The following is a 27,340-nucleotide window of genomic DNA, read 5'->3' on the forward strand; positions in this document are numbered from 1 at the left end:
CACACACTTAGGAACAGGATTCATCTTTTTATGGCACCAGAACATAATGTCATAACCCTGGACATACAGTGCCGTGTGTAGTGTGTGTTTTCTTGTGCTAGATAGGCAAGTGAAGGCCACGCAATTTGACACAAAAAAAGACCACTTAGACCCCCTACTTTGATGTGTTTTCACTGAGAGTGTGTTTATCTACTTTCTGAGCGTGTGTGTGTGGGCAAAATGTTTGTGTGTGTGACCGTCTGACCGCTCAATGAATCTCAGCTGTGACGCAAGTGTGCTTATCCCAGCTCTCTCTCGCTTTGTGTGTGTGTGTCTGTGTCTGTGTGTGTGTGTGTGTGGCGCTCAGCAGTCTGCTCAGCCCCTGATGGCAGGGGTGGTGAACCCCAGGCGGGAGCGTGCGTGAGACTGCCTGTCCCTTGGTTGACCCCGGCCTCGCAGTGCTCTCTACCCCCCCTCCTCCACGACCGCTCTGCTCTTGCCAGGCTCTGGGCACCTGATTAAGGGATTAGTCGGCCGATGGTTGTCAGTTGTGTCTCCAGACGGGGGGGGGGGTGACGTGGGGTCGGCTAGGCTACCACCGCCCCTGAAACCTGGGTCCGGAAAGAGAACGCACTCAGATGGACACGCACACATACATCATGTAAACACACAGGCACACTGGGCCGACCGCACACACACACACTGTACACACACACTGGTGCTCTAGCATGCACCTGGATAAGCATTTCACTGTTGGTCCACACCTGTTGTTTATGAAGCATGTGGCAAATACAATTTGATTTGATGCACACACACATACTGGCGCACTCACACACACTTTCAACTCCGAATGTAAACGCACCACTCAGGCGTGCACCTCGCCACATACACACAATGTAGGCCGGGTTCAGACAACGGTGACTAGCCTCGCCCCTCCCAGGCTCAGCCATCCAGGAGAGGAGAGGTCACAGAAAGGGCAGGGTCATCACTGGGTTACTACTGCCTCGCTGCCTCCTCACCCTACCCTGCCTCTCTCCATCTATCACTCTCTTTCTCCTACACTGCTGACCTCAGCCTACCCTCTCACCCCTCCCTCCTTCCCCCCTCTCTCACTCTTTCTCTCTCCCCCTTCCATCTATCTCTCCCATCTCTCTCCTGTACTACTGACCTCCCCCTCCCACCTCTTCCCCCCTCGCTACTGGCCCAATTTCATATATCCATAATCACCATGAGCAGCCGTGTCAGCATGGCTGGAGCTCCCTGCTGCTCCTCATCACACACACACTTACACACTCGCTTACACACACACACACAACCTGGACGAGACAGTCAAAATCTGTTACCTCAGAGATCCTGATGCCGTGTACTGCCGGCCACCGGGACTATTTTTAGCGTCTGCGATTTGGCTAACCTCTTGAACACTGTGATAACCAGAGCGATGGGGAGGTTGGGGGGAGGTTACGGGAAGGTTTTTCCTCCGTTAGGGATTCTCTAACCAACGTTGTTGTTTTATTTCAACCCCGATTTTTCTAATCTCCTAAGAGATGCCCTGATTTACGAGAAACTAGATATGAAAAGACAACGACCGCTGTTGAATCAGAAGTGTTATTTTGTTTGACGGCAGCTGAAGCAAAAGGTTTTCAAGGAAGCGTTTGAGTTCACAACATCATAACAACCCCCCCCCCCTCTTCAAAATGCCCATAGCGCTGGAATGAGGTTACTGTTGTACTGTTTCATATTTAATGGTGGTAGCATATTTTCTGTTTTGTGTGCTTCACTGAGCCACTACACTATCCCCTTTCCTGTATTTTGTGTGCTTCTGTGAATCATATATATATACAGTTGGAATTTGGAAGGTTACATACACTTAAGTTGGAGTCATTTAAAACTCGGTTTTTCAACCACTCCACAAATGTCTTGTTAACAAACTATAGTTTTGGCAAGTCGGTTAGGACATGTACTTTATGCATGACACAAGTAATTTTTCCATCAATTGTTTACAGACAGATTATTTCACTTATAATTCACTGTATCACAAATCACATTTACATACACTAAGTTGACTGTGCCTTTAAACAGCTTGGAAAATTCCAGAAAATTATGTCATTGATTTAGAAGCTTCTGATAGGCAAATTAACATAATTTGAGTAAATTCGAGGTGTGTGTACCTGTGGATCTATTTCAAGGCCTACCTTCAAACTCAGTGCCTCTTTGCTTGACATCATGGTAAAATTAAAAGAAATCAGCCAAGACTTCAGGAAAAAAAATGTAGACCTCCACAAGTCTGGTTCATCCTTGGGAGCAATTTCCAAATGCACCACGTTCATCTGTACAAACAATAGTTCGCAAGTATAAACACCATGGGAACACGCAGCCGTCATACCGCTCAGGAAGGAGGCGCGTTCTGTCTCCTAGAGATGAATGTACTTTGGTGCGAAAAGTGCAAATCAATCCCAGAACAACAGCAAAGGACCTTGTGAAGATGCTGGAGGAAACAGGTTCAAAAGTATCTATATCCACAGTAAAACGAATCCTATATCGACATAACCTGAAAGGCCGCTCAGCAAGGAAGAAGCCACTGCTCCAAAACCGCCATAAAAAAGCAAGACTACGGTTTGCAACTGCACATGGGGACAAAGATCATACTTTTTGGAGAAATGTCCTCTGGTCTGATGAAACAAAAATAGAACTGTTTGGCCATAATGACCATCGTTATGATTGGAGGAAAAAGGGGGAGGCTTGCAAGCCGAAGAACACCATCCCAACCGTGAAGCATGGGGGTGGCAGCATCATGTTGTGGGGGTGCTTTGCTGCAGGAGGGACTGGTGCACTTCACAAAATAGATGGTATCATAAGGAACGAAAATGATGTGGATATATTGAAGCAACATCTCAAGACATCAGCCAGGAAGTTAAAGCTTGGTCGCAAATGAGTCTTCCAAATGGACAATGACCCCAAGCATACTTCAAGTTGTGGCAAAATGGCTTAAGGACAACAAAGTTAAGGTATTGCAGTGGCCATCACAAAGCCCTGACCTCAATCCTATAGAAAATTTGTGGGCAGAACTGAAAAAGCGGGTGCGAGCTTTTCTGTCAGGAGGAATGGGCCAAAATTCACCCAACTTATTGTGGAAAGCTTGTGGAAGTCTACCTGAAACGTTTGACCCAAGTTAAACAATTTAAAGGCAATGCTACCAAATACTAATTGAGTGTATGTAAACTTCTGACCCACTGGGAATGTGATGAAAGAAATAAAAGCTGAAATAAATCATTCTCTCTACTATTATTCTGACATTTCACATTCTTAAAATAAAGTGGTGATCCTAACTGACCTAAGACAGGGAATTTTTCCTAGAATTAAATGTCAGGAATTGTGAAAAACGGAGTTTAAATGTATTTGGCTAAGGTTTATGTAAACTTACGACTTCAACTGTATTTATATCACACCCCCCCCCCCCCCCCCCCCCCAGTGACCCTGTACTAGCTCCCTGAGCCAGTGTGTGACATGGTGATGCCCTCTAGCCCTACATAACAATATCCACTCAGGAACGGCGCGCTTTAGGGGTTGAATGGATGTTATGGTCCAGGCTTTATTAAACATGTTTGGAATTCCAACCATTTCCATTTGGATTCAGACCCGTATTATTTCGAAGAGGTTGAGCGAGGACAGTCCAGAGTTTAGAGTGCTCCTGATGGATGGAGATTGACGTATGAATGGAATGAGAGATCGTGTCTGTGTCTGATTAAATGTACAGAATGTCCTCGGGGTATATGTTAAATGCATTAACAAAGTTTTTTAAGGTTATTTCTCTTTGAACATCCATGAGGTAGTATGAAGTCTATGTAGGGTTTGTATGATAAATGAACTTAGCTATCTATATTTTGAGAATGAGACACATCCATGCATCATCTGTAAAATGCAGAGATTAGGACATTACCGGGAATCAAATCCACTTACTAGTCAGCTTTGAGGAAAGCCAGTAGTTGTATAAATATATTATAACCTTTTGGATTAAACAACTGGCATTTCTCAAACTATAAGGCAAATGACTTCCCTCACTAATATATATATATATAAATATGCTCTTTCCATGACATAGACTGACTAGGTGAATCCAGGTTAAAGCCATGATCCCTTATTCCCGTGTTTATCAAGATTGGTCCCCCACCCAAAGGACATCCAGCCAACTTAACACGACTGTGGGAAGCATTGGAGTCAGCATCCCTGTGGAACGCTTTCGACACCTTGTAGAGTCCATGCCCTGACGAATTGAGGCTGTTCTGAGGGCAAAGGGGGTCCCAACTCAATATTAGGGAGGTGTTCCTAATGTTTGGTGTACTCAGTGTAGATAGGAGTTGTCACAGGAACGCATAGATTCAACCCTGTCACTCACTGTCCCTCTCATCCAATCCCCTACCCCAGAAAGCAACAAGGACGCCGCCCACTACCAGAAGATGACGGTGAAGGCAGAACCTATGGAGGTGGACCCGGCCAGCGGCCCGGCCCCGCCCTCTTCTCACCTGCTGGCCTTCAGCACTTTAGGGCCTTGTGAGAAGAGCGAGCCAATGGCCAGCCTCCCTGAGGCGTTGTCCCGCCCCCAGAAGCAAGACCTCTTCTCCCAGGACATATCGGTGAAAATGGCCTCCGAGCTCCTCTTCCAACTCTCAGGTGCGCAATGTTCTCTATGATACACAACACACACCCACACATACGACACACACAATCTCTCAAACATACACACACATGTACACTAGAGGTCGACCGATTATGATTTTTCAACACCGATACCGATTATTGGAGGACAAAAAAAGCCGATACTGATTTAATCGGCCAATTTAAAAATGTACAATTTATTTGTAATAATTACAATTACAACAATACTGAATATAACACTTATTTTAACTAAATATAATACATCAATAAAATCAATTTAGCCTCAAATAAATAATGAAACATGTTCAATTTGGTTTAAATAATGCAAAAACAAAGTGTTGGAGAAGAATGTAAACGTGCAATATGTGCCATGTAAGAAAGCTAACGTTTAAGTTCCTTGCTCAGAACATGAGAACATATGAAAGCTGGTGGTTCCTTTTAACATGATTCTTCAATATTCCCAGGTAAGAAGTTTTAGGTTGTAGTTATTATAGGACTATTTCTCTCTATACCATTTGTATTTCATATACCTTTGACTATTGGATGTTCTTATAGGCACTTTAGTATTGCCAGTGTAACAAGTATAGCTTCTGTCCCTTTCCTCGCTCCTACCTGGGCTCGAACCAGGAACACATCGACAACAGCCCCCCTCGAAGCAGCGTTACCCATGCAGAGCAAGGGGAACAACTACTCCAAGTCTCAGAGCGAGTGACGTTTGAAACGCTATTAGCGCGTACCCCGCTAACTAGCTAGCCATTTCACATCGGTTACACCAACCTAATCTCGGGAGTTGATAGGCTTGAATTCATAAACAGCAGAGCTGCTGGCAAAACGCACAAAAGTGCTGTTTGAATGAATGCTTACGAGCCTGCTGGTGCCCACCATCGCTCAGACTGCTCTATAAAATCATAGACTTGATTATAACATAATAACACACAGAAATACGAGCCTTAGGTCATTAATATGGTTGAAAACAAAACATTTATTCTTTCAGTGAAATACGGAACCGTTCCATATTTTATCTAAAGGGTGGCATCCATCAGTCTAAATATTCCTGTTACATTGCACAACCTTCAATGTTATGTCATAATTACGTAAAATTCTGGCAAATTAGTTCGCAATGAGCCAGGCGGCCCAAACTGTTGCATATACCCGGACTCTGCGTGCAATGAACGCAAGAGAAGTGACACAATTTCACCTGGTTAATATTGCCTGCTAACCTGGATTTCTTTTAGCTAAATATGCAGGTTTAAAAATATATACTTCTGTGTATTGATTTTAAGAAAGGAATTGATGTTTATGGTTAGGTACACGTTGGAGCAACGACAGTCCTTTTTTGCGAATGTGCACCGCATCAATTATATGCAACGCAGGACACGCTAGATAAACTAGTAATATCATCAATCATGTGTAGTTAACTAGTGATTATGATTGATTGATTGTTTTTTATAAGATAAGTTTAATGCTAGCAAGCAACTTACCTTGGCTTCTTACTGCATTCGCGTAACAGGCGGGCTCCTTGTGAGGCAGGTGGTTAGAGCGTTGGACTAGTTAACCGTAAGGTTGCAAGATTGAATCCCTGAGCTGACAAGGTAAAAATCTGTCGTTCTGCCCCTGAACAAGGCAGTTAACCCACCGTTCCTAGGCCGTCATTGAAAATAAGAATGTTTTCTTAACTGACTTGCCTAGTTAAATAAATGTGTAAAAAAAAAATCTGATTGTTATGAAAACTTGAAATCGGCCCTAATTAATCGGCCATTCCGATTAATCGGTCAACCTCTAATGTACACACACTTGTACACACACATGTACCCTCACACACCTCCCTGACTACATTCACGCACACCTCTCTCTGGCACCTCAGTGCTCAGTGTCAACCTTGAAATGTGGTGTGATACTTAGCCATAAAAGCTATATGTTTCTCTTCCATCCTCTGGAGGCTCTGCGGTTAGGGGACACTACATATTACCTGTAATGTGCTCTGTAGGTTTTATACACACTTCTTCCCAGCTTGGCTGTGACCATGACATTGAGGCGGCAGACAGCTGTTTGTATTGCCTGATGGCAGAGCACTGAAGTGGAGCCTGCATCCCCCAAGATGGGGTTTGGGGGGGGGGGGGGTACAGGAGACCCAGGCCATGCCCCCCAGCTCTATCCCCCCAGCTCTGATTGCTACGCCTAAATGCCTTATACAGTATCACCTCGGAAATTGTGGCAAAAAAATCTCTCCAGCGAGAGAGATGCACACACCGATGAGCACGCAAGTACACACACACACACGCAGACACACACAAGCCCCCATGGGGAGCAGTGTCTACAAAGTGCCTGCCTTCCCCCACATCCCTCCCTCCTCTTCTCCTTCTCTATCCCTCCTCTCTCTCTTCTTCGACTCCTTTTCAAACATGCCGGCTCAAGCACACTTGGCTGCACACACTAGCCCCCCCCCTCTCTCAACTAGCCCCCCCCCCCTACATTTCTCCCGTGTGGCATCACCATGGCAACGCGGAGAGACCTCTGTCCTTGGCGAACCGTTTGACGGAGCGGGGTGTTAGGGAGTGGGGGGTGAGGAGGGGTTAGGGAGTGGGGTGTGAGGAGGGGTTGGGGGGCAGCGACTAGAGCAGTGTCACCCAGGGAGCAATAGGCTGCTATAATGAGGTCATCACTAGTAGGCTGCTGAAGCCAAGGGACAACCAAACACCTTCCCTGGGTTTTATTACTCTGACCATAGAATTTGAAATTTGAATACTAGAATGGACATGAAAGTTCTTATGACAGCATAAAAGGTCAGCCATTTTGGTCAGGGAGTTGGTCAACCAGTGTGCTGGGATGAGATATTGTGTAAAATAATCATTTTGAAGATTGTTTGCACAGTATGTTTGTTCGCCAGTTTAAGTGGAATGATTCCAATAATTTTTCTAACTTTCAAATGTTTCTAACCAGTATGCCAACATTCCATACTAACAGTGCAGTCAATCCACAGCCACTGGCTGATATCAGTAGATAGGATTTAGACAAGTTGTAAATGCAACAAGTACTGATATTGTATCATATTATAAACACTCGCAGCTTTCCAAGAAAACAAACATGGAGACATTTATGGTCCGTTTACATATATTTCATAGCCTATTTATACAGTCTAAACCCTGTACAAACTATATAATTATATGACAATATTTTAGGTATAAATAAAAATCACATGCCTTACTTTTATTTTTCTGCATAAGTGGAATCAGGAAATGCATCACCTATGCCTCTACTACCATTAATTCCAATTAGACTGGTTTGGATTTCTCCCTGGCCACAATGGCTGCCATTTTTATACCATTCTGGAACTGTGAGGGTTTATGACATAGCCCCTCTAGTCATTTAATATGATCTCTTTGACTTTGACCACTTAAAACAGTGTATGCCAAGGCAACAGCACAACCATGCAACTTCCCTGGGATTTTATACAGCATGTTACTATGACCACAATGTTACTATACGCTACAATCTGGGATTGGTCTTTCAGCAAAATGGTGAGGGAAATGTTACCCCTCTTAAATTCACAGACGGCGCTCTAGATGCAAGGACTGACCTTTGAACAGATTCCCAGATCCCAGATTGCACCTTTTAAAGCAGTACCAGACCAATACTGACCACTCGGTCACGTTGAATAATCAATATGTCCTGAATAACCGCTTCGTGGTTCCATCATGACCACAAAAGGCTTGTTAATGATTTCTCATTGTTGTTGTGACCCTCTTTGATGTTGGGATGTTTTTTTTGTGTTGCAGAAAAAGTCAGCAAAGCCAACGACCACAAAGACAGCAACATGGTGGGCATAAGCAGGTAAGACAACAACAACAACAACATGTTGCTTTGTCACATACACTGGATAGGTGCAGTGAAAGGTGTTGTTTTACAGTGTCAGCCATAGGAGTATGGCGCCCTTGGAGCAAATTAGGGTTAAGTGCCTGGACAGATTTTTCACCTCGGGTATTCAAACCAGCGACCATTCGACATGATGAGCATAGTGGCTTCTTTTCCGCTTAGCTGCTATTTCTACAGTTTTTTTGTTTGTTGGTATATGGCTTTTGGTTTAGCATTGAGATTGGGAGGCCTGGAGCTCTGCAACTTTATTTAAAGAAAATTGCATATTGATTGCATATTGATTGCATATTGCTATCATATTTTAGCGTAAGCATTTGTTTTAGTTATTGAGCTGTTAAAGCATGATACTGCTCTGACTGTGGTTGTGTGTCCACTTCTAGCCCCTTCCTGGATGAGCGTTTCAGACAATCCCCCTTCAGCCAGCGCTCCAAGTCCTCCTCCCCCGCAGAGGCCAGCTCCTCTGCTAGGACAGCCCTCCACGGTGAGACACACACACATCATGGATAGACTGACACATACACACTTACTGTCAGACAGATAGACAGACAGATGCAGTTCAGTGGGCAGACTACTATAGTGAGCCACACACTCAGAAAGACACACACACACACACACACACACGCACACACACACACTCCAGACAGACACTCATAATGTAGACATGTAGCCAGAATGTTGGCCCTCACAGCTGATTACAGTAACCTCCCACCCTCCTCAGCCACATCCCCACCTCCCCAGGGCTTTCCTCGCTCTCTCACACATCTACCCAGCCACGAGGCCTCAACTCTGGCCAACCCTCTCTTCCTCCACCCCTCTTCCTCCATTCCTCCACCTCCAGAGCCTCCACCTCCCGTCTCACTCACACATCTACCCAGCCTTGGGGCTCCCTGCCCTGGACAGCCCTTCCCTCCCCTCCCCTGGCCCTGGAATGGGGATGCTCTGTGGCTGTCCCTGTGGTGCCTGCGGCAGGCAGGCAGAGATACAGAGGGTAATTAGCCTGTGCCAGCCTCACCCGTCTCTCCCTCCATCACCATCCACCAGTTAATTAAAATCTGATTGGCTTCTACGTGTCAAGGGTGTCCTGATAGTTAATTCGCCCAACCGACTGTCTCCCTTCCCTGGGTGCAACGTGCAGGCCCTTGTCTTCACTCTTTCTCTCTCTTTTATCGCTCTCACCTTTTCTCGCTCTCTCTCCCTCTCTCTCTGTCTCTTCCCGATGCCCAGTTCTTTCTCTTGTCTCCTTCAACCATCTTTTCCTGCTCCCTCTATCCCCTCCCTCCCTCTCTCCATATCTCCCTCTCATCCCTCCATCTTTGTCCCTCTCTATCCCTCTGTCTCTCTCCTAGGGGTGCAGTCAGTCACACAGCTGTGTTCTGTGCTAAGGGTAGTGACCCTCCCCAGTGCTCCCATTAACCCAGTTTCCCAGTATCACCCCAGCACCACTCATTGTCCAGACAGTTACTCTGAGAATCCCCTGTATTACTGAAACACCACTTTATGACAATTCAAACAGTTGCATGGTTGGATTTCATAATGACTGGTGCATTGTACCACTTTGCCCATACATTTCCACATTGAAAATGTGACCATCTCTGTATGGCGGTAATTGTGGCTGTTTACAGCAAGTGTGTGTGTCGTGATGGTGGCGGCTGTCCTTCCTCTCCCCCTGCCCCGGGTCAAGCTCCAGCCAGCCTTTCGGAGGCCATGCGTCCGTCTCTCCCTCCTCCTCTCTCCCTCGTTCTCCAGCTCTAATAACACTAATTAAACCATTAACCACTTCAAGGCCCACGCCGGTCCTCTAATTGCCAGATTATCAGAGCTCTGGCTGGGGTTGCTGGGCCACCGTGGCCCCAGGATGGCCCCTAGACCCTGTTCATGGGCTCCAGTCACCCTGGATGACCCCCACCCAACCCTGCCTCGCCCAGCCTCTCACCCCCTCAGGACAGCTAATGTGATTATGTGGTCTGAGGAGATGAGATACAAGCCCCTTAAGGATCTCTGTGCCCATTCAGTACTAAGCCACACAAACGGAGGTGGTAAGAGGAAGAGTAAGGGAGAAGCCAATCCAAGACCGGCGTGCGGGGGGGGCATCACCATGGTGAAGCCTGTCAGTGTGACTTAACCTGTCTAGGATCAGCGTGGCGCTAGCGGCACCCCCCCCCCCCCCCCCACTGAAAAACCAGTGCCGCGAAATTCAAAAAAAATATTTTTTTTAAATATTTAACTTTCACACATTAAAGTCCAATACAGCTAATGAAAGACACAGATCTTGTGAATCCAGTCAACATTTCCGATTTTTAAAATGTTTTACAGGGAAGACACAATATGTAAAGATGTACATCTATTACCTAAAAACACATTAGCATAATCCACCATCTTTTATTTGTCCACCAACACCAGTAGCCATCACCAATTCGGCTAAACTAAGATATTTATAGCCCCTAACCAACAAAAAAACTCATTAGATGACAGTCTGATAACATATTTATGGTATGGGATAGGTTTTGTTAGAAAAAAGTGCATATTTCAGGTATATGGCATAGTTTACAATTGCACCCACCATCACAAATGGACTAGAATAATTACAATGAGCAACGTGTTTACCTAACTACTAATCATCAAACATTTCGTAAAAATACACAGCATACACGAATCGAAAGACACAGATCCTGTGAATACAGACAATATTTCAGATTTTCTAAGTGTCTTACAGCGAAAACACAATAAATCGTTATATTAGCATAGCACATAGCACATAGCAGCCCAGCATTGATTCTAGCCAAAGTGGGCGATAACGTCAACATCGCCAAAAATATATTAATTTTTTCACTAACCTTCTCAGAATTCTTCAGATGACACTCCTGTAACATCATATTACACAATCCATATAGAGTTTGATCGAAAATGTTTATATTTAGCCACCAAAATCATGGTTAGACAATGTGAAATGTAACTCAGCTGGTCAGAATTTGTCCTTGCGCCACTTAGACAGTGATCTACTCTTATACATAAATACTCATAAACGTGACTAAAAAATATAGGGTGGACAGGGATTGATAGACAATTTAATTCTTAATACAATTGCGTTATTACATTTTTTAATTTATCCTTACTTTTCAATACAGTTTGCGCCAAGCGAAGCTACGTCAAAAAACATGGCGTCCTAAGCCACTAAAATGTTTCGACAGAAACACGATTTATCATAATAAAAATGTCCTACCTTGAGCTGTTCTTCCATCAGTATCTTGGGCAAAGGATCCTTTCTTGGGAGAAATCGTCTTTTGGTGGAAAGCTGTCCTCTTGCCATGTGGAAAAGTCAACTGCGTTCGGGATGAACTGAAAAGCGTGCCCAACTTTTCACATCGTTGCAAAAATAAATGTCCCAAAATCGCACTAAACGGATATAAATTGCTATAAAACGCTTTAAATTAACTACCTTATGATGTTTTTAACTCCTATAACGAGTGAAAAGATGACCGGAGAAATATAACAGGCTAAACTAACGCTTGGAACAGGTGCGCGCCGGTGTCCACTTTGCTCATGACGCAGCTCCCAAAGAATGACTAGCTTCAGGGTTTTTTCATTTGTAGGGCCTGTGAACGTGCAATCGACCCCGTTGGAATCGTCATCACGTAAAGGCATCCAGGGGAAGACGTAAGAAGTGTCCGTATAGTCATAGCAACGACAGTGCCCTTTTAAATGACTTCAGAAGAGTGGCCAACATTTCTCAAATCTGACTCCATGTCAGGGAAATTGCTGTAGAATGGGCTCTGTTCCACTTAGAGACAAAATTTCAACTCCTATAGAAACTATAGACTGTTTTCTATCCAATAATAATAATAATATGCATATTGTACGATCAAGGATTTTGTGGGAAGCCGTTTAAAAAATTAGCCACATTAGCATAAGTAGTCTAAACAGCGCCCCCATCCCCAACAGGTTAACCAGACAAGGGGTTTGGTGAATCTTTGATAGAGCTCAGAGCATCACCACTCTGCAGCCACTGATTCAAGGGGTCAAGTCCTCATGTGGATCATACTGATAAGTGTACTAATAAGTCATACGGCTCTTACTTAGAATACGTGGACAACTACAAATACCTAGGTGTCTGGTTAGACTGTAAACTCTCCTTCCAGACTCACATTAAGCATCTCCAATCCAAAATTAAATCTAGAATCGGCTTCCTATATCGCAACAAAACATCCTTCACTCATGCTGCCAAACATACCCTCGTAAAACTGACCATCCTACCGATCCTCGACTTCGGTGATGTCATCTATAAAATAGCCTCCAACACTCTACTCAACAAACTGGATGCAGTCTATCACAGTGCCATCCGTTTTGTCACCAAAGCCCCATACACTACCCACCATTGCTACCTGTACGCTCTCATTGGTTGGCCCTCGCTTCATAATCGTCGCCAAACCCACTGGCTACAGGTTATCTACAAGTTTCTGCTAGGTAAAGCCCCGCCTTATCTCAGCTCACTGGTCACCATAGCAGCACCCACTCGTAGCATGCGCTCCAGCAGGTATATCTCACTGGTCACCCCCAAAGCCAATTCCTCCTTTGGTCGTCTTTCCTTCCAGTTCTCTGCTGCCAATGACTGGAACGAACTGCAAAACTCTCTGAAACTGGAAACACTTATCTCCCTCACTAGCTTTAAGCAGCAGCTGTCAGAGCAGCTCACAGATTACTGCACCTGTACATAGCCTATCTATAATTTAGCCCAAGCAACTACCTCTTCCCCTACTGTATTTCTTTCTTTCTTTTGCTCCTTTGCACCCCATTATTTCTATTTCTACTTTGCACATTCTTCCACTGTAAATCTACCATTCCAGTGTTTTACTTGCTATATTGTATTTACTTTGCCACCATGGCCTTTTTTTGCCTTTACCTCCCTTATCTCACCTCATTTGCTCACATTGTATATAGACTTATTTTTCTACTGTATTATTGACTATGTTTTGTTTATTCCATGTGTAACTCTGTGTTGTATGTGTCGAATTGCTATGCTTTATCTTGGCCAGGTCGCAGTTGCAAATGAGAACTTGTTCTCAACTAGCCTACCTGGTTAAATAAAGGTTAAATACAAATATATATATAAAAAAAAATACACACACACCCTCCCCTCTACTCTGCCAACTCACATGCAGGGACACATATATATACACACCCACCCACCCACACACTCCCACTGGTATGTCAGGTTGTGAATCACAGAGAACGGCAGGTCCAGGGGCCCTTATGAGGAGTGACTCGGGCCCTTATGAGGAGTGACTCAGTCCCTGCAGAAGGATTACAACTAAGGAATCTATTACTAGTTGTGTTATTACTGTATAGCCACTTGACTGAAATATTGTAGAATACCATCAGGGCACAGGCTTGTGTTTAGTTTAGTTTTGTGTGGATGAGGGTGTGCATTGACGTGAGGGGTTTTATAATGGTGTGTAGTGCTCATTCACTGAGAGATTCCCACACTTCACTTCAGGTAGCTACAGACACAGTAGGCTCTCTGCTCTCTTCCAACCAGCACATGTCCAGACAGATAAAGATGGAATTGTCTTTTAGCATCCCTCCCTCTGGTCTCTCTCCTTCTCTTTTTTCAGAGAGAGAGAAGTCCAGACCTGTCAGCAGCATACAACTCTAGCTAGACGTCCTTCAGACTTCTCCATCTCCCCCTCTGTCTTTCTCCAAGGCCAGTACATCTATTCTTTAATGCCCCCACCATTAAATCTCCCCTAAGATACCAGAGAATGGAGCCTCCTAGCTGCTCCTCCAACCCCCCCAAACAATCAACCAGCTTGCATCTCTTCGTTAAAACAACTTAATTTAGTGGCGGAGGGTGACTCCAATCACTAGCCTTCGTTTTTTTTGTCTTCCGCACAGTTAATGTCAAGATGCCTGTACCTGCAGTCAGACTGAAAACAGTCAAGAATATATTTTTGCTGTGGTTTAACAGTAGATTAATGTTAGATGACAATAACAATGGTTCTTTTTTTGATTCTCTACTTCAGAAGAATGCAACACCTTTGACCCTTTGCTAAGCCCCGCCCCCCTTGGTTACTGTGGGTACAGTCAATTCTGTACTTACCATTTACTATTATTTATAAGCTAACGCCAGGTAAATAGTGTACTTAAAGGGCTGATTTCCTGTGTATCCCTATTAAATGTCCCTATGTGAAAGACCATCCTGTGTGGAGTACGGTATAGTCAGTCCACTCTCCCCTTACCCTGTCATTGAGAACAATATGATCCTAGGTAGTGTGGTGCCAGGCGTCCATTTGAGACTAGCTGCATTGTGTCAATGACGGAATATCTCCCTGTCCACTTCTTTATTTATTTACCCGATGGAGGAGTGTGGGATAAAGAGAGAGGAGGAGTGGCATGGAATCCTAATTGAGAGCTGTGCCTTCATCAGAAGGTTAATTCTATATCTCTTCTTGTCATGTTCTCCCTTTTCTCTCACTTTCTCTTCCTCTCTCACGCTTTCCCCACACCTCCGTGCCTCTCTCTCTCCTCTTCTCTTTCTCTCCTCTTCTCTTGTCTTCTCTCTCCTCTTCTCAGTCTCTATTATGCTTTCTCGCTCTCTCACTCTCTCCATCCCTGCTGTATCCCTGGGTGGTAGTGTATTACAATATAGTCTGATTAGCATGAAGATAATGAGAACTTGAGAAGGCTATAGTGTTGGTATGAGAAAGATGGAGGGTTGGAGTAATATGGAGCAAGGTTGAGGGTTGGAGTAATTTGGAACACGGTTGTGGGTTGGAGTAATATGGAACAAGGTTGAGGGTTGGAGTAATATGGAACACTGTTGAGGGTTGGAGTAATATGGAACACGGTTGAGGGTTGGAGTAATATGGAACACGGTTGAGGGTTGGATTAATATGGAACACGGTTGAGGGTTGGAGTAATATGGAACACTGTTGACGGTTGGAGTAATATGGAACAAGGTTTTGGGTTGGAGTAATATGGAACACGGTTGAGGGTTGGAGTAATATGGAACACGGTTGAGGGTTGGAGTAATATGGAACACGGTTGAGGGTTGGAGTAATATGGAACACGGTTGAGGGTTGGAGTAATATGGAACACTGTTGACGGTTGGAGTAATATGGAACACGGTTGAGGGTTGGAGTAATATGGAACACGGTTGAGGGTTGGAGTAATATGGAACACGGTTGAGGGTTGGAGTAATATGGAGCACGGTTGAGGGTTGGAGTAATATGGAGCACGGTTGAGGGTTGGAGTAATATGGAGCACGGTTGAGGGTTGGAGTAATATGGAGCACGGTTGAGGGTTGGAGTAATATGGAGCACGGTTGAGGGTTGGAGTAATATGGAGCACGGTTGAGGGTTGGATTAATATGAAACACGGTTGAGGGTTGGATTAATATGAAACAAGGTTGAGGGTTGGATTAATATGAAACAAGGCTGGGGGTTGTAGTGGAGTTGGAGTAATATGGAACAGGGCTGAGGGTTGTAGTGGAGTTGGAGTAATATGGAACAGGGCTGAGGGTTGGAGTGGAGTTGGAGTAATATGAAACAAGGCTGGGGGTTGGAGTGGAGTTGGAGTAATATGGAACAAGGCTGAGGGTTGGAGTGGAGTTGGAGTAATATGGAACAAGGCTGAGGGTTGGAGTGGAGTTGGAGTAATATGGAACAAGGTTTTGGGTTGGAGTAATATGGAACGAGGCTGAGGGTTGGAGTGGAGTTGGAGTAATATGGAACAATGTTGGACTCCATTTCAGTTGCTGAATGCTTTCCTACAATATGGACTTTCAGGTCGCCTCCCGGTGCAGGTTATGAGAAAGTTGTGAGTAAAATATGGTAAACTGTGATGGTGATGGTACTCTCTGTCTGTGTGTTTCCAGACCCAGAGAAGGACACTGGAGAGCCGGGGGGGAACGGGATGTCCCAGGGCATACTGAGCAGTCAGCACCTCTACCCCTGTCCTGTATGTGGCAAGGTGTTTGGCAGACAGCAGACCCTGTCCAGACACCTGTCTCTACACACAGGTGAGTCCACTAACACACACTCCCTTTCAATCTCTACGTACACGTCCCTGTGTGTGTTGTGACATATCTTGTCAACGTTCCCTTGGCGTGTGTGTGACTGTGTGTGTAATACCCTGTAAAAAGTAAATAAGGTTTACTAGACTGGATTACCCTCTCCTTTAAAGAGATTACCACCATGATTAGTCTCAGTGGGAAAACTGCCCGCCTAATTACCAAGCCAGAAGGCTGCTCTGCATCCCAGTACACACACTGGACACAATGGACACACAAACATGGGCGGACGAAATACCGCATGCGCACACACACGTATTTATTTATATATTTATTTAAATAAATATATATACACACACACACACACACACACACACACACACACACACTGAGTGGATGGATTCATACACACACAGCTACAGTAGGTGTACATACAGAGTGTAACCGCAATGGGGCCATACCGTATCTGATGCAAAACCACATACTACTGTGTCTGTACATGCTTTTATGCATATTAATACATTTACATACATATATATACATGAAGACATATTAATACACATAAATACATACACTGAGTGGACAGAACATTAAGGACACCTTCTTAATATTGAGTTCCACCCCCCCTGTTACCCTCAGAACAGACTCAATTCGTTAGGGCATGGGCTCTACAAGGTGTCGAAAGAGTTCCGCATGGATGCTGACCCATGTTGACCCCAATGCTTCTCACAGTTGTGTCAAGTTGGCTAGATGTCCTTTGGGTGATGGACCATTCTTGATACAGACGGGAAACTGTTCAGCGTGAAAAACCCAGCAGCGTTGCAGTTCTTAACGAAAACCGGTGCGCCTGGCACCTACTACCATACCCTGTTCAAAGGCACTTCAATCTTTTTTCTTGATCCTACACCCTCTGAATGGCACACATACACAATCTATGTCTCAATTGTCTCAAGGCTTAAAATTCCTTCTTTAATCTGTCTCCTCCCCTTCATCTACACTGATTGAGGTGAATTTAACAGGTGACATCAATAAGGAATCATAGCTTTCACCTGGATTCACCTGGTCAGTCTATGTCATGGAAAGAGCAGGTGTTCATAATGTTTTGTACACTCAGTGTATAAATACATGTAAATACATGTGAACACAGCACACACTACCGTCTAAGCGATCCATTGGATGAGAGATCCAAACAGAGGTCCTGACTCAGTGGTTCAGATCAGAGATCTCCACTCCCCTGGCATTACCACAAGTCTAAGAAGGGTCATTGCTGTAAAAGATCATGCATTCTCAATTTTTATTTTATTTAAATTGGTCTTTTTAATGCACCCACATTTATGTAAAAACTTACATATTCTTATGCATGAAAGCGCATGGTCCACACACACTAATACAAAACACACACGCGCACACACACTCTGACACACACACTCTGACACACACACTCCCCCTGTGAGTGGGTTGTTTGGCTGAGAACAGCTTGGGCACACCACAGAGAGCAGAAACGGGGGCATATGTCATCATGATGGTTGTTTTTGGTTTACCCGGGCCACAAAGGTTCCCTGGCTTCATGTCCTCGGGCAAAATGTGTGTGTGTGTGTGTGTGTGCGTTAGTTAGTAGCTGACGTCATAGGATTTGCGTGTGTGTTTTTTGTTTGTGTAGTCCACTAAGCAGACATTCTCATGCAGGGGGACGTACTCATTGTATTTGTGTATACGTGATGTGTACGCATGTTGTTTGTGTAGTCCACTAAGCAGACATTCTCATGCAGGGGGACGTACTCATTTTATTTGTGTATACGTGATGTGTACGCATGTTGTTTGTGTAGTCCACTAAGCAGACATTCTCATGCAGGGAGACGTACTCATTGTATTTGTGTATACGTGATGTGTACGCATGTTGTTTGTGTAGTCCACTAAGCAGACATTCTCATGCAGGGGGACGTACTCATTGTATTTGTGTATACGTGATGTGTACGCATGTTGTTTGTGTAGTCCACTAAGCAGACATTCTCATGCAGGGGGACGTACTCATTGTATTTGTGTATACGTGATGTGTACGCATGTTGTTTGTGTAGTCCACTAAGCAGACATTCTCATGCAGGGGGACGTACTCATTGTATTTGTGTATACGTGATGTGTACGCATGTTGTTTGTGTAGTCCACTAAGCAGACATTCTCAAGCAGGAGGACGTACGTACTCATTGTATTTGTGATGTGTACGCATGTTGTTTGCGTACATACTTGTGCCTGCGTGCGCTTTGTATATGACGTGCGTATTACGCGTAAGTGTGTGTACGAATGTGTGTCCCCATGTGTCTCTGTAGACCCATCTCTCGCTCTCTCTGACATTGTGTCTGTCCGTCCGTCTGTCCTTCCAGAGGAGCGAAAGTATACGTGTCACCTGTGTCCTTATGCAGCCAAGTGCAAAGCCAACCTCAACCAGCACCTGACCATCCACTCTGTCAAGCTGGTCAGCACCGACGCAGAGCAGATGGTCAGCGCCGTCACCACCGCTGAGGGACGAGACGGGAAGACCTTCCCCTATTACTACAGGTGCTGCTACGCTGAATGAAAGAAATACTCCTAAGAAACATTGAATGGGCCAGATACACCATTTTGGATTTCTACTAGAGTCTGGTCGACGCACCTGTTCTCAGAGCAGTAGTCACAAGAACTATCCCTGTACTAATGTACACAGACCCATAATAAAGGTCTGCCCCTATAGTTTTTGGCGAGTACATGTTCATCCATAGCAGGCGTCAAAGATCTAACTTCTCACAACCACAGAAACTAGACTGTTTGACAATGTGTGTACAGAAGATCTAGCCGTATAAAGACTGACACATGCAATTTACTGATTCCATAAATTGGGGTCAGTATCAGTAATGTAAACCATGGACTGTACATGACTGACCTATTTCTTTACCAGTCTGAGGTCAGGCTTTGGGGTTTGATTGGGAATTAATGATGTCCTCTCCCCTCTATAACCTGGTCTGAGGTCAGGCTTTGGGAATTAATGATGTCCTCTTCCCTCTATAACCTGGTCTGAGGTCAGCCTTTAGGGTTTGATTAGGAATGAATTATTTATTCTCGCCTCTATAACCTGGTCTGAGATCAGCATTTGGTCTATGTTCAATACCTCTCTCCTTTCCCCCTCTAGCTGTGACCTGTTCTGAGATCAGTGTTTAACCCATCCCTCCCTCTTCCTGTCCATCCAGCTGCCATGCGTGTGGTTTCCAGACGGGGCTGAACGCCCAGTTCGTCAGCCACATGTCTCTCCACGTGGACAAGGAGCAGTGGATGTTCTCTCTGTGCTGCAGCGCCTGTGACTACGTCTGTGTGGAGGAGAGTGACATGAAGTCCCACGTCAGTCACGGACACACAGGTAGATCATCTGTCGTCTGCTCAGGCATGTATTGTATGGAGAGGGGACTTTGGTCCACCTCTTGTCCCTGGGGGCAGCAATAGGACCAAGTCAGCTTGTACAACCAACTTGATGGCATTTCTTTTCCAGCTGAACTTGGTTTTGCTGTCGTCGAACTGTTCCAAATTGTATTGATTCCCTTCCTGAAGCGTGTATCTATCTGCTGGCTCGGACTCATGGGTTTTAAAGCGCTGTTTCGGTGTAAGGATAGGCTAGAAAGAGGGCGTTTATACAATTTCTTACACCCAGTCTATACCTTTTTAAATCCATGAGGAGGACTGGAAAAGTCTGCACCTCGGATCGTAGCCAAACAATCCAAACAATGTATTAAATCTTTCTGAAGAGACGGTACCAACCTTCCAGAATGACTGTCAGATCAGCTGTAACATGTTATTGGTAGGGAGCTGTTGGGGGAGTGTTGCAGATTGTGGTGCTACTGCTGACTGCTCAGAGTAGAAACAGCTAGTTTAGTTTACAGCCATTTATAGTAGAGGGAACCAACATGTTCAGTCTCAACACACAGAACTGACAATAAAGTAAAGCTTCATAAAACGAGTCCCTTCCCGGGAGAGAGAGGAGACTGTAACTCTGTAAACTCCCCAAACAGAAACGACTTCCGCTTTGAATAATAAAACATGTAGATTATTTTCCCTCCCTCGACCTTCCCTGGACTTTTTAAAGCCACTGGTCCAAAACCCAGCCTGTCAATATATTTTTTCGGTCCGTAGCGGCTTTGTCCGGTTTATCGTCCGACGCGGTTGCCCGTCTTGTCCTTCCATGGCAGTGTGTGTGTGTGGGATTATCCGGTAGTGTTGCAGACAGCTGAGGGGTCCTCACGGAGGCCGGGGAGCGACCTTGTTTATCTACGATGGCTGCCCCTTATCGTGCCTGAGGGGAAAAAATCAATAGGCCCTCTGGTCCTTCAGAGGCAGGCCAGGGTTCACACACACACACACACACACACACACACACACACACATACACATTCTTACCCTCACTCACACAGACACAGAGTGGTGAGTCTATATCGAAGCTTGGCATTTAGGCTAGCCTCCACCCACTAGCGAACATGGCTGCTGAAAACACACCACATTGGGGCTGTAGAAAAGACTGCTGGGTGTTATTTGTCAGCTGATAGTGTTTGGACACCACATCTCCCCCAGCCAGGCTCCAGACAGACATGCAAACGGCTGAACTCAGCAGGTGTTACGTCTGAAGCTGGCCCTCGCTAAGATGTGTGTCAGCCACATGGGCAAGGGGTCAGACTGGTGGCCCCACAGCAGGGAGCCTGGCTGCTGCTAGGGATAGGAACAGGACAGAGATACTGTGTGGTGGTACAGTAGGAACAGGACAGAGATACTGTGTGGTGGTACAGTAAGAACAGGACAGAGATACTGTGTGGTGGTACAGTAGGAACAGGACAGAGATACTGTGTGTGTGGTGGTACAGTAGGAACAGGACAGAGATACTGTGTGGTGGTACAGTAGGAACAGGACAGAGATACTGTGTGGTGGTACAGTAGGAACAGGACAGAGATACTGTGTGGTGGTACAGTAGGAACAGGACAGAGATACTGTGTGGTGGTACAGTAGGAACAGGACAGAGATACTGTGTGGTGGTACAGTAGGAACAGGACAGAGATACTGTGTGGTGGTACAGTAAGAACAGGACAGAGATACTGTGTGGTGGTACAGTAGGAACAGGACAGAGATACTGTGTGTGTGGTGGTACAGTAGGAACAGGACAGAGATACTGTGTGGTGGTACAGTAGGAACAGGACAGAGATACTGTGTGTGTGGTGGTACAGTAGGAACAGGACAGAGATACTGTGTGGTGGTACAGTAGGAACAGGACAGAGATACTGTGTGTGTGGTGGTACAGTAGGAACAGGACAGAGATACTGTGTGGTGGTACAGTAGGAACAGGACAGAGATACTGTGTGGTGGTACAGTAGGAACAGGACAGAGATACTGTGTGGTGGTACAGTAAGAACAGGACAGAGATACTGTGTGTGTGGTACAGTAAGAACAGGACAGAGATACTGTGTGTGTGGTGGTACAGTAGGAACAGGACAGAGATACTGTGTGGTGGTACAGTAGGAACAGGACAGAGATACTGTGTGTGTGGTGGTACAGTAGGAACAGGACAGAGATACTGTGTGTGTGGTGGTACAGTAGGAACAGGACAGAGATACTGTGTGTGTGGTGGTACAGTAGGAACAGGACAGAGATACTGTGTGGTGGTACAGTAGGAACAGGACAGAGATACTGTGTGGTGGTACAGTAAGAACAGGACAGAGATACTGTGTGTGTGGTACAGTAAGAACAGGACAGAGATACTGTGTGTGGTGGTACAGTAGGAACAGGACAGAGATACTGTGTGTGGTGGTACAGTAGGAACAGGACAGATACTGTGTGGTGGTACAGTAGGAACAGGACAGAGATACTGTGTGTGTGGTGGTACAGTAGGAACAGGACAGAGATACTGTGTGTGTGGTGGTACAGTAGGAACAGGACAGAGATACCGTGTGTGTGGTGGTACAGTAGGAACAGGACAGAGATACTGTGTGGTGGTACAGTAGGAACAGGACAGAGATACTGTGTGTGTGGTGGTACAGTAGGAACAGGACAGAGATACTGTGTGTGTGGTGGTACAGTAGGAACAGGACAGAGATACTGTGTGTGTGGTGGTACAGTAGGAACAGGACAGAGATACTGTGTGGTGGTACAGTAGGAACAGGACAGAGATACTGTGTGGTGGTACAGTAGGAACAGGACAGAGATACTGTGTGGTGGTACAGTAGGAACAGGACAGAGATACTGTGTGTGTGGTGGTACAGTAGGAACAGGACAGAGATACTGTGTGGTGGTACAGTAGGAACAGGACAGAGATACTGTGTGTGTGGTGGTACAGTAAGAACAGGACAGAGATACTGTGTGGTGGTACAGTAGGAACAGGACAGAGATACTGTGTGGTGGTGGTACAGTAGGAACAGGACAGAGATACTGTGTGTGTGGTGGTACAGTAGGAACAGGACAGAGATACTGTGTGTGTGGTACAGTAGGAACAGGACAGAGATACTGTGTGGTGGTACAGTAGGAACAGGACAGAGATACTGTGTGGTGGTACAGTAAGAACAGGACAGAGATACTGTGTGGTGGTACAGTAAGAACAGGACAGAGATACTGTGTGGTGGTACAGTAGGAACAGGACAGAGATACTGTGTGGTGGTACAGTAGGAACAGGACAGAGATACTGTGTGGTGGTACAGTAGGAACAGGACAGAGATAATGTGTGTGTGGTACAGTAGGAACAGGACAGAGATACTGTGTGTGTGGTGGTACAGTAGGAACAGGACAGAGATACTGTGTGTGTGGTGGTACAGTAGGAACAGGACAGAGATACTGTGTGGTGGTACAGTAGGAACAGGACAGAGATACTGTGTGGTGGTACAGTAGGAACAGGACAGAGATACTGTGTGGTGGTACAGTAGGAACAGGACAGAGATACTGTGTGGTGGTACAGTAGGAACAGGACAGAGATACTGTGTGGTGGTACAGTAGGAACAGGACAGAGATACTGTGTGGTGGTACAGTAGGAACAGGACAGAGATAATGTGTGTGTGGTACAGTAGGAACAGGACAGAGATACTGTGTGTGTGGTGGTACAGTAGGAACAGGACAGAGATACTGTGTGTGTGGTGGTACAGTAGGAACAGGACAGAGATACTGTGTGGTGGTACAGTAGGAACAGGACAGAGATACTGTGTGTGTGGTGGTACAGTAGGAACAGGACAGAGATACTGTGTGTGTGGTGGTACAGTAGGAACAGGACAGAGATACTGTGTGGTGGTACAGTAGGAACAGGACAGAGATACTGTGTGGTGGTACAGTAGGAACAGGACAGAGACACTGTGTGGTGGTACAGTAGGAACAGGACAGAGATACTGTGTGTGTGGTGGTACAGTAGGAACAGGACAGAGATACTGTGTGTGTGGTGGTACAGTAGGAACAGGACAGAGATACTGTGTGGTGGTACAGTAGGAACAGGACAGAGATACTGTGTGTGTGGTACAGTAGGAACAGGACAGAGATACTGTGTGGTGGTACAGTAGGAACAGGACAGAGATACTGTGTGGTGGTACAGTAGGAACAGGACAGAGATACTGTGTGTGGTAGTACAGTAGGAACAGGACAGAGATACTGTGTGGTGGTACAGTAGGAACAGGTCAGAGATACTGTGTGGTGGTACAGTAGGAACAGGACAGAGATACTGTGTGGTGGTACAGTAGGAACAGGTCAGAGATGCATTCAATCTCCCAGATTCTGGTCCATTAGCAGATATTTATGCATCTGTAACTTTTTTCACTCATCATTATTCATGATTCATTCATGATTTTCCGTAATTGTAGAATCCACATTAATGTAGAAGCGTTCAGAAACATATTTTTTTTCTTTCTTACAATAAAACTGACTCTAATGACACAGTATATTATCTACCATTCATTTCTATTGGGCACAACAACCTGATACACAACCAAAACAAACTGCAAATACATCCAACAGGTTACTAGAGTCACATGCTTGATGTAGTCATTGCAAGCTAGGAATATGGGACCAAATACTAAACTTTGAACTACTTCAATACACAGCGAATTTGTCCAAATACATATGACTGCTTCAAATGGGGGGACTAGATACATTAGGTGCTTTCATTTCTGAACGGTATGTATGAAAATACCCTCAAATAAAAGGTGACATTCTGTACTGTCGCATCATATAAAACGCTTGATCTCAAATTCAAAATGGTGGATTATAGAGCCACCTTTAAAGTTTTCGCTTCACTGTCCAATCCGTAGGGGAGTGTAACACAAGTTTACAACTTTCTCCACCCTCATAAAAGGGGGGTTTGAGTGCATTTAACTAAATACATGCTTCAATAGCATCTTGGACCTTGGAAAAAGAGCTAACAAGGAATATGCCAACAGGGATGATAAATGATGTGGTTTCCCACAAGGGACAAGTACTCTTTGAATGTTCAGAGCATAATGTACTCTATAGCTCCCTTAGATAGTGGAGTGGTGAGTCTCGTTTTGTCTTTAATCTACCTCTAGAGGTCTTCGGCGTTGAGAGAGATGGATACAATGGTATTTCACTCTCTGCTTTCTGCGTTTCTATACCTGCATTCTCTCATTCTCAAGGATGAACGTGTGTAGGCTATGCACAATATGTGTTTTTGAATGTGTCTGTGTAAATGCCTCTGTGTGTATGTGCCTGTGTCGTGTGTGCGCACACATACAAATGTGTGTGAGGTAGCTGGCGTCGGCCATTTCACAATCCATGGCAGCCAGCAGCCCTATACTCCTTCACCTCCCTCCCTCCCTCTCCTTCTCCCTGACTGAATGCCCTTTGTTGAGCTGTGCCCTGAGTTGCTCCCGCCATCTTAGCTCCCTTAGCCGTGACCCTCCTCCCCTCTTCTCTCTCTCTCTCATACTCTCTCTCTCTCTCTATCCCAGAGAAGTGCGGTCAAACACAGAGAGAGAGAAAAAAGAGAGATCAATAAAAGCATACTGGCTGTTGATTGGACTGGCAGCAGGGCTCCAGTCAGAGGACATGGCCCTGAAGCTGAGCCTGCCTGCCTGCAGTGTGTGTGATTTTCATTTTGTATTCAAGTGTGTGTGTGTGTGTGTGTGTGTGTGTGTGTGTGTGTGTGTGTGTGTGTGTGTGTGTGTGTGTGTGTGTGTGTGTGTGTGTGTGTGTGTGTAGTTTTGACTGTAGTTTAGTGCTTTTCCTCCTTTTATTGGGTTGAGGTACCCTGTCTAATGTTGAGAAACCAGTTATGATGACGGTGGCAGTGCTGGTAGTGACAGAATTGGGGTATATTACTTAATCATTCAGGAAGTGAAGTGAAATGTAATTACAATGGTACATTTTCTGAATTGGATGATGATGATTGTCACGATGATGACAATGCTGATGATGTTGATGATGATTGACTCTTGGCGTCTCTTCTTCCTAGGTCTGAACTCGCGGAGCCCCCTCAGTGAGACTAAGAGCACCTCCTCCTCCCTGTCGGCCCTCAGCGATTCGCTGAACAGCTCAGAGGGTGGAGAACTTACCCATGCCAATGAGGAGCTCAAGAACCTGCTGGCCCCTCCCTCCTCTGCAGGCAGCCAATCCAGCTCCAGCAGCCACTCGGGATCAGGAACTGAAGAGAAGTCTGAGAAAGGCAAGGAGTTCTGGGATGTATAGGCTGGAACATTATGTAGAACTACAGTTCATTTAATCTACTTACAATTCTGTATCCTTAAAGGCCCAATGCAGCCGTTTTTATCTCAATATCAAATCATTTCTGGGTAACAATAAGTACCTTGCTGTAATAGATTCCATTACAAATGTGCAAAAAACTACTTCTCAAGCAAGATTTTTGCTAGGACTGTCTGGGAGGGTTCTGAGTGGAGAGGGGAAAACTGAAAACTAGCTGTTATTGGCAGAGAGGTTTGGAACTCTCTTTGTTATTGGTCTATTAACTAATTGACCACCTGGTGATGTCACCATGAAAATCTGAAACTCCCGCTCATGCAAACCTGCTGGTTAGAAGGTTCTGTGTAGGTTGTATTTTCAACCAGCAGCTATCAGGAAATAACACTGATCACATCTTTTCATACTTTTACAGTATTAGTTTCATCAGCTGTTGTAGAATATGATATTAAACACAGAAAACAGAATTTTGACTGCACTGGGCCTTTAAAGAGATAGTGTAAGCCCACCCCTTTATCTACTTCCCCAGAGTCAGATGAACTCATGGATACCATGTGTACGTCTCTGCGTCCAGTATGCAGGAAGTTAGATGTAGTTTCGCATGCTATTGCTAACTAGCATTAGCGCAATGACTGGAAGTCTCCTCGAACAGCTAGCATGCAAAAGCACAGACTTTTTTCACATAAATTATGCAGTGACGTAAAGGTGTGTGTGATGTGTCCGTAATGTGAGGTAAAATACGAGCAATAATTTGAGCCACACACAAGGATATCACGGGGGTGATGTTTAATTTAGAGGACGAGGAGCACTGCAGCCATGCTAACTCCCTCTCCCCCCCACCAGGCTTCGAGTGCGTCTTCTGCAACTTTGTGTGCAAGACGCGGACCATGTACGAGCGCCACCTCCAGATCCACCTGATCACGCGCATGTTCGAGTGCGACGTGTGCCACAAGTTCCTGAAGACGCCCGAGCAGCTGCTGGAGCACAAGAAGTGCCACACCGTCCCCACCGGAGGGCTCAAGTAAGGAAAGCAAGTACAGACAGAGGTTCCTACTCCACCACCCCCCCACCCTACCCTACCCCGACTCCTCCCTCACACACGTACAGACGCTCAGCCAGACGGTAACCCACTGACCGACTGACTAT

At 45.3% G+C, this 27,340-nt stretch overlaps 1 protein-coding gene across 4 annotated transcripts in view; it reads left to right on the plus strand.

Annotated features, from left to right (window-relative positions):
• LOC129855592 (zinc finger protein 827-like) overlaps nt 1-27,340 on the plus strand; it is a gene marked incomplete at its 5' end in the record, with an annotated part of 69,459 nt that overhangs the window by 34,095 nt on the left and 8,024 nt on the right. For 3 of the 4 annotated variants that reach the window (XM_055923420.1, XM_055923421.1, XM_055923423.1), the window contains 8 exon segments: nt 4,402-4,647; nt 8,409-8,463; nt 8,886-8,986; nt 16,376-16,519; nt 18,889-19,063; nt 19,729-19,895; nt 25,953-26,162; nt 27,038-27,215. In XM_055923420.1, coding sequence (XP_055779395.1) covers nt 4,402-4,647; nt 8,409-8,463; nt 8,886-8,986; nt 16,376-16,519; nt 18,889-19,063; nt 19,729-19,895; nt 25,953-26,162; nt 27,038-27,215 — 1,276 coding nt within the window. 4 annotated transcript variants of the gene reach the window in all.

The sequence above is a fragment of the Salvelinus fontinalis genome, chromosome 5 (assembly GCF_029448725.1).
Source record: "Salvelinus fontinalis isolate EN_2023a chromosome 5, ASM2944872v1, whole genome shotgun sequence".
NCBI classification, from domain to species: domain Eukaryota; kingdom Metazoa; phylum Chordata; class Actinopteri; order Salmoniformes; family Salmonidae; genus Salvelinus; species Salvelinus fontinalis.